The sequence below is a fragment of the Curcuma longa genome, chromosome 3 (assembly GCF_044706935.1).
Source record: "Curcuma longa cultivar G26 ecotype Majalengka, Jawa Barat chromosome 3, ITB_CL_G26_1.1, whole genome shotgun sequence".
NCBI lineage: Eukaryota > Viridiplantae > Streptophyta > Magnoliopsida > Zingiberales > Zingiberaceae > Curcuma > Curcuma longa.
Genome location: NC_133863.1, coordinates 17060910 through 17074857, shown reverse-complemented (window position 1 = coordinate 17074857; position 13948 = coordinate 17060910). Strand labels below are relative to the sequence as shown.

The 13948-nt window shown below is 36.6% G+C and overlaps 1 protein-coding gene across 1 annotated transcript; it reads left to right on the top strand.

Annotated features, from left to right (window-relative positions):
• Positions 1–353: 353 nt before the first annotated feature.
• Positions 354–13598, top strand: LOC141823795 (MADS-box transcription factor 51-like). The gene is made up of 3 exons (XM_074711027.1): positions 354–541; positions 13337–13373; positions 13467–13598. The coding sequence occupies exons 1-3, from the start codon at positions 354–356 to the stop codon at positions 13596–13598; spliced, it is 357 nt and encodes a 118-aa protein (XP_074567128.1).
• Positions 13599–13948: the final 350 nt, after the last annotated feature.

Sequence of the window (13948 nt, the reverse complement as noted above, 5' to 3'; positions counted from 1 at the left end):
GGCGCTTAATTGCATCGCGGCCCAGGAGTTCCAGAGGCGATCGCTTCGCCTCGGTGAAGAGATGGCAGGTGGGGCCAATCGGGTGAGTTAAGGAGTCGGCAGCCAATCACTTCGTTTTGTCTTCTTAAATTTGCCCGTTGGCGACGCGATTCCCTAACCACACACTTCGCCTCGGTGAAGAGATGGCAGGTGGGGCCAATCGGGTGAGTAAATGAGTCGGCAGCCAATCACTTCGTTTTTTCTTCTTAAATTTGCCCGTTGGCGACGCGATTCCCTAACCACACACTCCGACAGCTATCGCACATAGCTGCCTTAGGTTTCTGTCGGCGTCCCCTCAGCGGCGAGGCGAGGCGATGGCTCGGCGGGGCAAGGTGGAGCTGCGGCGGATCGAGGACCGGACCAGTCGCCAGGTCCGCTTCTCCAAGAGGAGGAGCGGGCTGTTCAAGAAGGCGCACGAGCTTTCGGTGCTTTGCGACGCTGAGGTCGCTCTCGTCGTGTTCTCCCCAGCCGGGAAGCTCTACGAGTTCTCCAGCATTTCCAGGTGCGCTGCTCCTCCCTCTCTCCACACCGACCTCCGTTTACTTCTTGAGTAGTTGCTCCTTGTTGGCGTTTCCCCTTTTTATGATCGCTGTCGCCGTCGTCGTCTAATCTTCCTTTTGGAACCCTATGAATTTGGTCCCGTCGGTTGAATTCGTATTTTTCCAAGGGGGAAAGGAGATTTTAGGCACGTTGGGTCCTGGTTAATTTGTTCCCCTCTTTTGCTTTTCTGCGTCGTCGTCTTTGGGGTCCCAGAGTATGTTTTTAAAATTTAAAAAATAAAAAATAAAACTAAAATATTAGAAGTTTTTTAGACACAATAAAGTTTTTCTTGATTTAGTAATAAGCTAGTTAAATTTAGAGAACTTTTTGAAGGGATTTAACTTTGTTATTTCTTTTTTAAATAGGAATTTATGTTATATTTATGGGTGTGGTGTGAGGTTATCTTATGAATATTTGAGACAAAAGAAACATATTTAAGGCTTTTAACTATTATCACTTGTCACTCATATTGCCATTGTTAATATTTTCATCATTTAATAATTTAGAGGATTTAACTAATAAAAGAATGGAAATATTATGTGGTATTTTGGTAATTTTACAGTATATATACATATTTTTAAAAAATAATTAGAAGCAAAATAATATGATTTAAAAAAAATTAAATGTGCAATAAACTAATATTTTAGTGGTCCAATTTCAGATTATAAAACGAGGTGCATTATTTTGTAATTTTAATTCCACTAAAATCAAATTTAGGGTAAAAATGTGAATTCTGAATTTGTAAGGTCAATTTGTAATATTATCAATTAGTATGGAGTAAATAAGAATAAATGAAAATACAGACAACTTTGAGGAACAAATTGTGATATTGTTAATTAAGAGGCTTAGTTTGTGATATTGTTAATTAGTAAGGTGTGCATATGAAAAAGACAAATATGAAAACTTAAAACTTTAAGGACTAAATTGTAACATTGCTGATTAGAGAAAAAGAAGAAATTTATTTATTTATTTTAAGTGCGCACTGTGATCAGTGAACATTCAACTTTAAAATTTATTTGTAAATTGTTCTATTTATCAATGAGCCATTGTATTTTCTACCACATTATTAGTTGCCTACCTTCTGAACTTTCAGAAGATTAACCATCTTGTCTTATTTATGTTCTATTTAGCATTTAAAACTTTCCGTTTTGTTCTGTCCTTAGACACCTACTGGATTAACTTCCTAAGAACATTGAATTTTGTGGTTTTGTACTTCTTTGTTGATACTTCTGATTAGTTGTTAATTTGCAATTTAATTATGCAGTCACATTTATCACTAATTTTTTTATTGTTAGTTTAATTTTGTATGCATTAAGTTTGTCATATTAGGAAGCTGTGTATTTATTTCTCGAGTCTTGTGCAACTTGAATCTTGTTCTTTCACAAATCACTAGTTAGGAAAACACCCACCTAAATGTGTCAATATTATTTATTAATTTTAAAATAATAATAAATATAAAAAACTAAAAAAATACATTAAAATCGTAAACTATTTAGAAAATAATATATATTCAATAATAAAAATTGATTGATGTCATGTTTATATTTATTTACAGTTAATTAATCTATTTTTACATACTATTAATATTTAATTGAATAACTAAAAATTATAATTTTTTATTTAACTCATTTTAATTCATTGGAAGTTGAATAGAGAAAATCTAACTTAATGTTAATTTTAATTTGTTTGGTCCTACAAAATATTATTATCATTAATTTGTTTAATAGAATAGTGATATAATGACTTTTAAATCATTTTTTTTGGAAAAAATGGTTATAAACGAGGTTTAAAATTGTATCGTGTCGGACGACATGATCGAAATTTACTGTTCCACTTGTCGTCCGACACCGGTACCAGCATCGGCACTGCGGGCCATTGCGATCTCGTAGCAATTTTCGCGGGGTCGTGGGGGTGCCATGATCTCGCAGGTCGCGGGGGCACCACAATCTCGTAGGTTGTGTTTTTTTTTTTAATTTATTTTTTTTGTATTTTTTTAATATTTAGGTTTTTTAATAAAATATTTTGTATTTAAAAAAATTGAAATCAGATCAGCACGACATGATACGGTATCAAAATCATGTCGTTCCAATATGAGTCGAAATTTTAAATCATGGTTGTAATAATTAATATAGTTTGAAAGTTTTTTGATGACATGATGATTTTATAATTACATGGTCATCTTGGAAAATTATGTTTAAATAAATTTTTTATATATAATTTTTTATTCACCAATATCCTATCAAATTGATGTCTAGTTAAAATAAATTTTTTTGTTTTTTCTTGAAAATTAGAGAGGTGAATATTGTTTGTCAAATTTTGGGATGAAATGACAAAATGAAAATTCATGAAAATTGTTTGGGTGAAGTAAAATATTTTGTAAATAGGTTAAAATTATTGTTAAATTTTTTTATAGGTTAAATGAAAATAAAACATCAGAGAAAAGTAAATCTTCTTTGTAGAAGAAAAATTGGCAATGTCTAAATTTTAGAGAATGAATCTAATTTAAAAATCTAAGGTGCAAAGTGATAATTACTAGAAATCAAATGCAGAATTACAAAATTTTAGGAAATAAAATCATAAGATTATATTGGCCAAAGTGCTAATTGAAAACTTGTATTACATTTGCACATATATTTGATTGTTATTGGGGTTAAACTTAAACTTCAATAGTGAAATTATAATTTTAAAATAGATGAAGCTTAAAATGTAATTGTATGCAAGAGTATTTAACATAGGAAAAAAATTAGGAGAGAATTGAAAATTTTGCAACTTTTAGAATAAGATTTTTAATGTAATTAAAAATATTAAAAATGATATAGATAAGATTATAGTTCTTATCTAATATTAGAAGGCAAACCTTTAAATTATCGAGGGCTTAAATTTAATTTAGGTTGTATAATTAAATTGTGATGAGTTTGAGGGGGCAAAGTGTCTTTTCAGATAAAATTTACAACGGTGAAATGAAATATATAACTTAGGGTGAAAGTTGGGAATACAAACATGGTGATTTTTTGTAAAATTTTATGGGAAATAAACATTTAAAAGAATATAGGGTCAAATATGTAATATTCTATAAATATCAAGAGTAAAATTGTAAATTTTAATGATTAGAGGATCAAGATACAATATATTTGTTATTAGAAGGATTAAATTCTTAAGTTTGCTAATGATGCATGTTGTAGTCTTTTCATAATTGAAAGATTGACATGTAAGTTTTTCTATCATCAACACAAAATCTAAAGCATGGATTTGTAAATTTAGGATGACATTAATGGTTATAAAGTTTGATAATTTGGTTATTATAATATAATTTTTGCATGATTAAGATAATGCCTATAATGATGATGTTGAAATTGGCTATGGAAATGACAAATGGAGGACTTTAAGATGTAATATTTTAATAAAGATAAAACAGTAAGGGTGAATTTATGAATTTAAATAATATAAGAGTTAATATGTAAATTTATAAGATTCACAACCCTATTGCATCAACTTTGATCACTTCTATTGATGCTGTGTGTTTTGTATGAGAAATTTTATTATTATTTACATTTCCCTTATTTAATGTCACTTATACCCATCAAAATTAATTATTTATTTATTTACCAAACCTCTTATTATCATTTTAAGTGGTATAGGGAGGTTCGGGTCGTCTCTCACGGACTCAATGACTGCATGTTATTCTAGACATATGGTGCGGGGATTTATTGAGTTTTATTCATTCCTAAATACAAGCAATTTCATTTATTCACAATTAAATTTATAATTAACAAAAGAATTCTAATATACAAAGTTTACATTCCTAAACCTACATTTATTACACAATGATACATTCACCTTATACAAACCAATCCACTAACGATATACATCTAAACAACATATCAACATTATCAAACAAGAATTCACACATGCTAAACTACAATAATCACTACAATCACATTTATGTACAATGCTAACAAACCTAGTTAAACATAACACTTACAACATACAACATAAATTTTAATACAACATACATTATATACATCATACATCATACAACAACACATATCTACAATACTTACAATCCTACTTCATGGTTATTTACAAATGATTAACCAAGAACACTAAATTACACATGCATACACAATTTCCTATATACAATTCTTAATCCACAAGTTTTATTCATATCTACACACAACTTATAACTTATTCACATTACTGTATTCATACATGAATCTAGTATACAACAACTATTTACATGTGATCACAACCAATACATGCCATATAACCGGCTACCACTTTCCCCAACAACTCAAGTTCAACATCAACAGGATATTCAAAGTAATTCCATGCTCAACATGCAATACAGATTACAACTTGGCACACAATCACAACAAACACCAACATTATGTCATACAACCCAAAATGAATCATTTGATACAATTGCATTCAATTCAAACCTAAGCATTTCATATAACATATTATTGGGTTAACATATTGTTCCTAATCAATCATCAAAATAGATTGAACAACTTGATTCCACACATCAGAACATGTTATCTTCAACATCATGCCTAAACAAACAAACATACATTGCATCCCTCAACAAACAAACAATTGATACCCAAATTTAATTCCTCGAACAAAATTTCATCAGAAACTATTCTTCAAACCCGAAATAACCAACCAAATTCCCAAAATGCTTTCCTGCTATCAGACTGAACCATACAATGCCAAAGAACAGAGTTAAGATTAGATTTAGAAATTGGGGTTAATATTAGAGTTAAGGTTAGGATTACAACAGAGTTAGGGTTTAATGTTAACGATTAGTATTAGTAATCAGTGCTTATTTACAGTTGAAATGGGGATGGTTTGATCAACGGAAACTTGAAAACAAAAGGACAACTAAAAACTAATCTAACAACGGATGAACCTAAATTGGAAATTCAGCTAGAGTTTAGAGAGAGGGGATTCCTTGGTTCATCACTGAATGGTGCCAAACAACCCGATGAAGCTTTGCGCCGGTGGAAATGAACTCGCCGGGGTGATGATCGGGAGCGGCGGTCGGTTTTGACAAGGCTTGGACTTCATTCGCTGCTCCTTCCTTGCTGAATCCACAGACGAAGTCATAAACCACAATTGCCTTACCTTGAGCTAATCCGGTGACGGCGGGGATTGAAGAAGCGGCTGGCGGTTCTCTGCTGAAATCACAGACAGAGGACCGGTGTGGAGTCCCAGCTGAAATCACAGACTAGGTCCGGCCACCGTCGGAGCTTCTAGGGCGCGGAGGAGCTGGCTTGCCGTCGGCTGTCCGCAGTTGGAGAAGTCACTCACGACCACGGAGAGCAAACGGTAGTGAAGGGGCGGAGGTTCGGCGACAAAGAAACCTTCGGGAGGCGGCGCCGTCCAGTTTTGAGCAAGAAATCGGGGAAGAGAGGTGGGCGGAGGCTCGGCGATGAAGAAAATAGAGGAAGAAACGGCGAAAAACAGGGGAAGAAAAATCGCTAATGAGGGGAGAACAGTACCCTAGCTGCGCGTCCGAGCCTCCGCGAGCTTGTGAACCGGCATTTCCCTTTTATCCTCGCTGAACCAAAGCTTGAACGCTTGAATCCCTGCTGAACCGGCCACTTAATTAGGGTTTGCACAGTACTGGGTTGTTGAATTGGATGGGCCGGCTGTTGTTTGGATTGAGGTTGGGCTGGTTTATTTGGGCTTAGCCATTTGAGTGGATTTGGGTCAATTGAGCCAGATTGATTTGATCCAGACCGGATTGGACTCAAATTGAACCCACATTGAATCAAAAATTGAATATGGTTGAGCCAAATTGATTTGATTTGAACCCGCACTCGAACCAGAATTGATTTTTCTCAATTTGAACCTCTGAACATGGTAAGGCTTGGACTTCATTCGCTGCTCCTTCCTTGCTGAATCCACAAACGAAGTCAGAAACCACAATTGAAACCCTTACCTTGAGCTAATCCGGTGACGACGGGGATTGAAGAAGCGACCGGCGGTTCTCTGCTGAAATCACAGACAGAGGACCGGTGTGGAGTCCCAGCTGAAATCACAGACCAGGTCCGGCCACCGTCGGAGCTTCTAGGGCGCGGAGGAGCTGGCTTGCCGTCGGCTGTCCGCAGTTGGAGAAGTCACTCACGACCACGGAGAGCAAACGGTAGTGAAGGGGCGGAGGTTCGGCGACAAAGAAACCTTCGGGAGGCGGCGCCGTCCAGTTTTGAGCAAGAAATCGGGGAAGAGAGGTGGGCGGAGGCTCGGCGATGAAGAAAACAGAGGAAGAAACGGCGAAGAACAAGGGAAGAAAAATCGCTAATGAGGGAAGAACAGTACCCTAGCTGCGCGTCCGAGCCTCCGCGAGCTTGTGAACCGGCATTTCCCTTTTATCCTCGTTGAACCGAAGCTTGAACCGCTTGAATCCCTGCTGAACCAGCCGCTTAATTAGGGTTTGCACAGTACTGGGCTGTTGAATTGGATGGGCCGGTTGTGGTTTGGATTGAGGTTGGGCTGGTTTATTTGGGCTTAGCCATTTGAGTGGATTTGGGTCAATTGAGCCAGATTGATTTGATCCAGACCGGATTGGACTCAAATTGAACCCACATTGAATCAAAAATTGAACATGGTTGAGCCAAATTGATTTGATTTGAACCCGCACTCGAACCAGAATTGATTTTTCTCAATTTGAACCTCTGAAATTAATTATTTCCACTCTAATTTCCTGCAAAAATTAAAGGTACCAATTAATCTCCATAAATTTTCATAAATTAATGCAATTGCAATAAAGACTATAAATTCTCCTAAAATAAAGAAATAGCCCAAAGTTTTTATTTATGATATGAAATGCGGTCCAAATCGGTCCAATCTAACCCTAATTTATCCGGTCACATAGCCAGTTATCAAATCCCCCACACTTATTCTTTCACGACCCGTGAAAGTAAACTAATCTACATTATTCTCCACCCTAGCAATATCAATTAAATTAGAAAATTGCAACAATAAGTTAAATAAGAATGCTAAATCCTTGAAATCTAAGCAATCCAGAATTCAATTCATACATGGATCAACAAAATAGCAATTTCAATTCACCCTAAATAAATTGAGAATGATGACTAAAATGATCTCACAGGATAAATAATGTGGTCGCTCATCCTCATAATCATGTAAACGGTGGATCTTTCTCAAGTTACTTATGAGTCATGCACTACCATAGGCTTGCTCTTCTTCTAATCTCCACCACTATCATATGCATAAAGTCACATAATTGACCACGACAAGAGGATGAAAACCGGCACGATACACCCAATTAGGATTTACAATCGAGCTCATGCGTCATGATGACATGAACAAGTCAGAATAATCATCCTCTACCTTGTTAATTAACACCGTGTTAATTAACATGCATAGGTACTAATGAAAACCCTACTGATCACAGGTATCAAAACGATGATAATCTACTGAAGTAGAGACAGTAATCATGAACGTGGATAAACAATGATCTCAAACATCAAGAGTATAAACAGAATTGATAATAAGGTCAAAGAAATACGATCAAGCATGTGATAAACATGTGTATTGAAAGCGTCTAATCTATAACAAGTATAAGAGCATGATAAGTAACCTAATCACTATAAATGAAAGGAAGCATGCATTGTAAATAGGAAGAGTACTGTATTGACTAAATACAGTAGACTATCCACCTAGTAACCGTATGTCGAATAAGAACCTCCAGAAAATATACTCCCGTATAATATCGAAGTCTCAAAATCAATCAAGGACCTGCAAACACAGTATCACATCCTAAATATCAGAATGTATCAGATAAACCCTAAGTTATATTTTAAGGGTTAGTTTAACTCAATTTTGTTAACCTAACTCAGGTTAGACTAATCAAACCCTTAGGTTGATATTAACAAGGTTTAACTAATCAATCAATTAGTTGTATTAATCGAATTGATCAATACAACTAACCTCATGTTTAATTAAACCTAAGCTAATCAATCAACCTTAGGTTAGACTAATCCAATCTTTAGGTGAATACTAACAGGGATTAATTAATTAATTAATTAATGTCATTAATCAATTAATATAATCAACTTCCTATTCGATCAACCCTAGGCTAACCCATATTAGATTAATAGGCATTAACCTAACCAAACTAATCGTGGTTAATTAGATCCAAATTTAGGTTATCCATAACCTAATCTAAGGGATAAGCTCAACCTTAGTTAACCAATCAATCTAATTGTTAATCTGATTCCTTTATAATCAGATCCAACCAATTATTAATTCATCTTACTCAACACTACCATTTGTTCCACCAAATTCAAATTAGATCCATTAATTGAATCTAATTCCATCTAAGCAAAATTAGTATAATCCAATTAACATAATAACCTCAATCCTGTCAGATCTAAACCTAATAGAGTTCACAGCAACCCAATTCAATTTAATCCATGACTAATCCCAACTTCAACAGATCCAATAGCAAATTTAAAATTCAATAAAATAGTAATTCCTTTATTTGAATCAATCAACTACACAATCGATCGATTGTAACAAGGAAGTCTTACCTCAATCAGATAATAATGCCCCAGCAATTCTAGATCTCAACTCTTGATCAAGAATCTGATCATAGATTTGAAAAACAATCCAAGATCAAAATTCTAAAGAGTTAACTGATCCAATTAGTTTCAACTCTTGAAACCGAATCAACAACCTTAAGATCCTTAAATTCAGGAATCCAAATTAACCCTTACCTTTCTTCTTCTTGCTTGATACCGAACCCAGAAACCATGGCCCGATCAGATCAAGAATCCATTTCCCAGTCCTATGAATCAATAGAACAATAACATACAGATCAATCCAATCAAATTCCTAGCTCACGACCAGATCTAACCAATTGCATTACTAATTCAGCTCTAGATCTAACTAATAAATCCAACATCACAACTCTCCTTGAATCCAAATCTCAGATCAGCTCGATTCTTCAAATCAACCGATGAACAGGGTACTGTATAGAATGATGGCTCGGTGTGGACTCACTGATGGAGTTTCGGTCGTGGATCAAAGAGATGATACTCTTCTTCTTCAACTAAAACATACCCTAGATCGGCCCGATCAAGCCCTAATCAACCGACAACCAAGAATCGCCTCCTCCAACGATCGAAATCCGTGAGCTGAGATTCCCATCCGAATTCAAGATCCAAAGAAACCAAACAGATCCAAATCAAGAAACCCTAAACTCGTGAAATTTGGATACCTTTTCTTCCTTCTTCTCCGACTGATCCCCTTGCTCTGCGCCGCAGATCACCGCCAGCCAGCAGCCGCATATCCCCGATCACCCGAAGCTTTCCACGTGGCTTGGATCAACCTTCACTCGACGACGATCCCCCAGCTCCACCGGCGTCGGCTGCTCGTGCGATCGGGAATGAAGGAGAAGAACAGAGCCACTCGCGCGAAGAAAAGAGGAGGAGGTGTCGCGAGAACGAGTGGAAATCGCGAATACTATTGTTTCTTATAGGATTTAGCCTTTTAACGGGTTTCGGGTTCCCACCGGATCCAATAAGCCTCTAACCATTAACCCTAAAACTAATTGGGCTCTATTTGGGCTACCCAATAACCCATCCATTTAACCCAATTAACCCTAAATTAAACCATAGGCTTAATCTAATCTATCTTAGGTTTAGAAAGATTCCATTTAACCCCTTAAATAGGTTTATTTACAAATAAACCCCTACTACTAGGGATATTTACAAATAAATCCCTAGAAGTTCTGGTATTTTACTGTTGGTGCAGGGAGCACCAGATAATCGAATTGATATTTTGATCATGACAAAAGGTTCAAGTTAAACTTGTGATGTGTACTAACGAGCTGAAATGAGTGTGCAGGTAGCATACAGGGAAAATCCTAGTTGGAGGCTAGGCAAGGAAGTCCTAGTCAGGAGGACTGGGTAAAGAAGTCCTAGTCAAGAGGACTGGGAAGGAAGACTTGGCAGATCAAAGCACCAGGCAGGAAGTCTAGGTGGGTCAGTGGATCGGACGTCTAGTAGAGCGATGAGTCAACGAGGATTGGACATCAGAGGAAAGTCTTGGGGTTGAAGATCGAATGTTGAGCAAAAGTCCAATTAGGTCTGGAGGATCGGATGGTTGGCAGAGGTAATTTCTTTTGAGAGGAGTAGGTGAGGACGCGTTCCCTAAAAGGGAATAGTAGGCGTCGATCTGACCTAGGATTTCACTGAAAATTAAAAGTCAAGATCAGACAGTTGAGTAAACTATCGAAATTTTTATTATATATGTTTTGCACTAACTCTGTGATGCAGAAATTAAGGGACCAGAACTTGGTGTTCTAAACCCCTATTGGATCCGGCGACCGGACTGTCCAGGCGCCCAGAAGGGATCCAAACGCCCAGATGTCAGCCGATTGGGCCAGCGAGGCAGATGAGGTGGCGAGTCCCAGAGTGGTCGGGACACCTCATCTTCCAGGCGCCCCGGAGATGGATAAGGTGCGACGGAGTCAAAGTTGATCCGGCAACCTCCACATCAGCATTCCAGACACCCAAAAAGGATACAGGTGCCTAAAGATGCAAGCCAGCTCCACGAGTTGGAGGAGCAGGATTCCAAACACTGGATTAGGCTATAAAAGCAGCTGCGAGGGAAAATCCTAAAGCACACAACTACGCTACCTCGACGTCCAATTTGCGTGTGATTGAAGCACCCAAGATGTCGTTGTAATGCTGGAAAGCTACACCGACAACTTCGCATACTTCCCACTTCATATTGTCGATAAACATTTTATTTTTTCCTATATTTGTACTTAATTTATTAGGACGGTAAAAACTTTACCGATCCTAAACTTTGTAAAAGGCAAAACTCTTTCTAAAAGAGAAGAGTTTTTTAGTGGATTGTCCATCGTAAACGGTCAAGGACCATGGAGTTTTGGAGTAGCAGCCAGTGGTGGTGAACTAAGTAAAATAAACGTGTCCATTTTGTGTTTCGTTGTTTATTTACTTACTCGATTTTATGAAGGTTTTTTGAATTCGTGAAAAAGTGACAAACACGCTATTCACCCCCCTCTAGCGCTCACTTTTGATCCTACAGGATCGGTAGGAATTAGATTATTAGGGTGTTATATAATATGGTGACATTGATAAAGTTTGTCATCTAATATGATATTTTATTTTTAAAAGTAATCGTTTTTGATAAGTGTAGTTAAAAAATATTTATAATGCCATTTTAAATTAAATGTCATTATGAAAGTGTCAGGATAGACCATATGTCTAGTTGTAAGGTCACATAGCCTAACCATGCTTCTTAACACTTCTGCAAAAAAGGTGGATCCGCCACCTTAGCGGCCCCATACGGTCGGACCCACGACCATCTGTGAGGAGGTAAATCACGGTGAATGCGGGACCGGCCAGGACGTGGTGGCCTGGCTTCGCCAGGGCAGAGACTCTTACCCTCTTCGCAAATGCTACCCTGGACCTTCGAACCACTCACCTCATTCTGCAAGGCAACCACGCCCTGACCAGCTGACCCCGCCCGTGCATGTGGTGGTGCCCTTGAATTTTAGGAAAGTCCATTAAAGATTTTGTAATTTTTGGAGCTATAAAAGATTAAGGGGGCACCAATTTAGGGCTTCAAGGGATTCTCGAAAGAGATACCCTAAAGAATGGATTTCTTTGGGATAGACTAGTAAGCGAACCTTAACCTAAGTTCTAACACATAAACTTACATGTAATATCAAGGATTAGGGGGTAGACTAGGAGGTGAACTCTATTCTCATATCTATAAAATCAAGCTTGAGGGTTTGTTTGTAAAATTAGTTCAAACTCTTTTGATTACATTATTGGCTATCACAGAGCGCAAAGAGTTTATTTTGATTCAATTACCACAAGAATGGAGCCGCATTAAAATAGATACATCAGTGCATCTTGAGAGAGAACATCGGTTATTTTAGGATAGACCACCTTCAAGAATAATCTAATATTGAGATAAAAGAGAAATTCACATTTATATTGTTAGCAATACATTGTGATTAAATCGAAATCTTAGAATTATCTCTTAAACTGATTTTCTCACAACTTTTCATTCTACTTTCACTAGGTCACTCACTCACGCAACAATTCTTTCTTTTTGATTTGTTTAGATAATCTCTATTCCACATAAACTAGTAGTTAATTCCATGATCACTGAGGATAATAATTTTTACTATTTGACGATGATCGCGCACTTGCAAAAATCACGCATTAAATTTTTAACATTGTTGCCGAGGACTAGTTAATATTTGTTTTATTTGTAATTTGATTAATCTAAAAGGTTAATTTTTTCTTTTATATTAATTTTTTTCTTTTATTTTATTTCCTTATTTTTTTATTGTTATTTTCTGATTTTTTTTCCTTTTTCCTTTTATGCCCAAGTTGGACAAATCGGGAATTATTCTAGATTTAAATCCTGAAATTGAAAGAACCTTCCATAAAAGGAGAAATCTTCAAAAGCAACTCGAATATGAGCAAGAACAATCCATACCCATCATGGCTGCTAACGAGAGAACAAGCCTATAAAAGACTACATAGCACCGAGTGCGAGAGGATTTAAATCGACCATTATAAGACCTCCGATAGATGCTAAGAACTTTGAATTGAAGTCAACACTACTTTCCATAGTACAACAATATCAATTTGGAGACACACCTACAGATGATACAAATCTACATTTAGAGTATTTCTTGAAATTTATGAAACTTTGAAGCTAAATGGTGTTTCTGTAGATGCCATCAAGATTATTCCCTCGCTCTGAGGGACAAGGTAAGAGCTTGACTGCATTCTCTTTCAACGGGAAGTATCATGACATGGGAACAATTAGAGTAGTAGTTCCTCGAACAAATATTTTTCTCTTAGCAAGACAACCCATCTATGACACCTAACCACAAGTTTTATGCAAAAAAGATGGAGAATCTTTGTTCAAGGCATGAGACCAATTTAAGGGGCTTCTGTAACAATGCCCACATCACGGACCGGAGAAGTGACTGATCATCTACATATTCTACAATGAAATCAATTACACAACAAAAGTCTTATTGGACTCCGCAACTAGTGGAGCTTTAATGAACAAGAGACTGGATGAGACCTACGACATCATAGAGAGTATGACACTTAATCACCACCAATGGCCAACTTAGTGAGGTAATCCAGTGAAAGCTACAAGTAAGTATGATGTTAATATTCTTGATTTGATTGCAGCGAAGATGGATGCGCTTCCCAAGAGGTTTGATTCATTTAATGTTAGTGTTGTTAACGTTACTAATATATCTTGAGAGATTTGCAGTGCAACATGTCATTTAGTTGTTAATTGTCAAATTAAAGTTGCACCTTCACAAGGG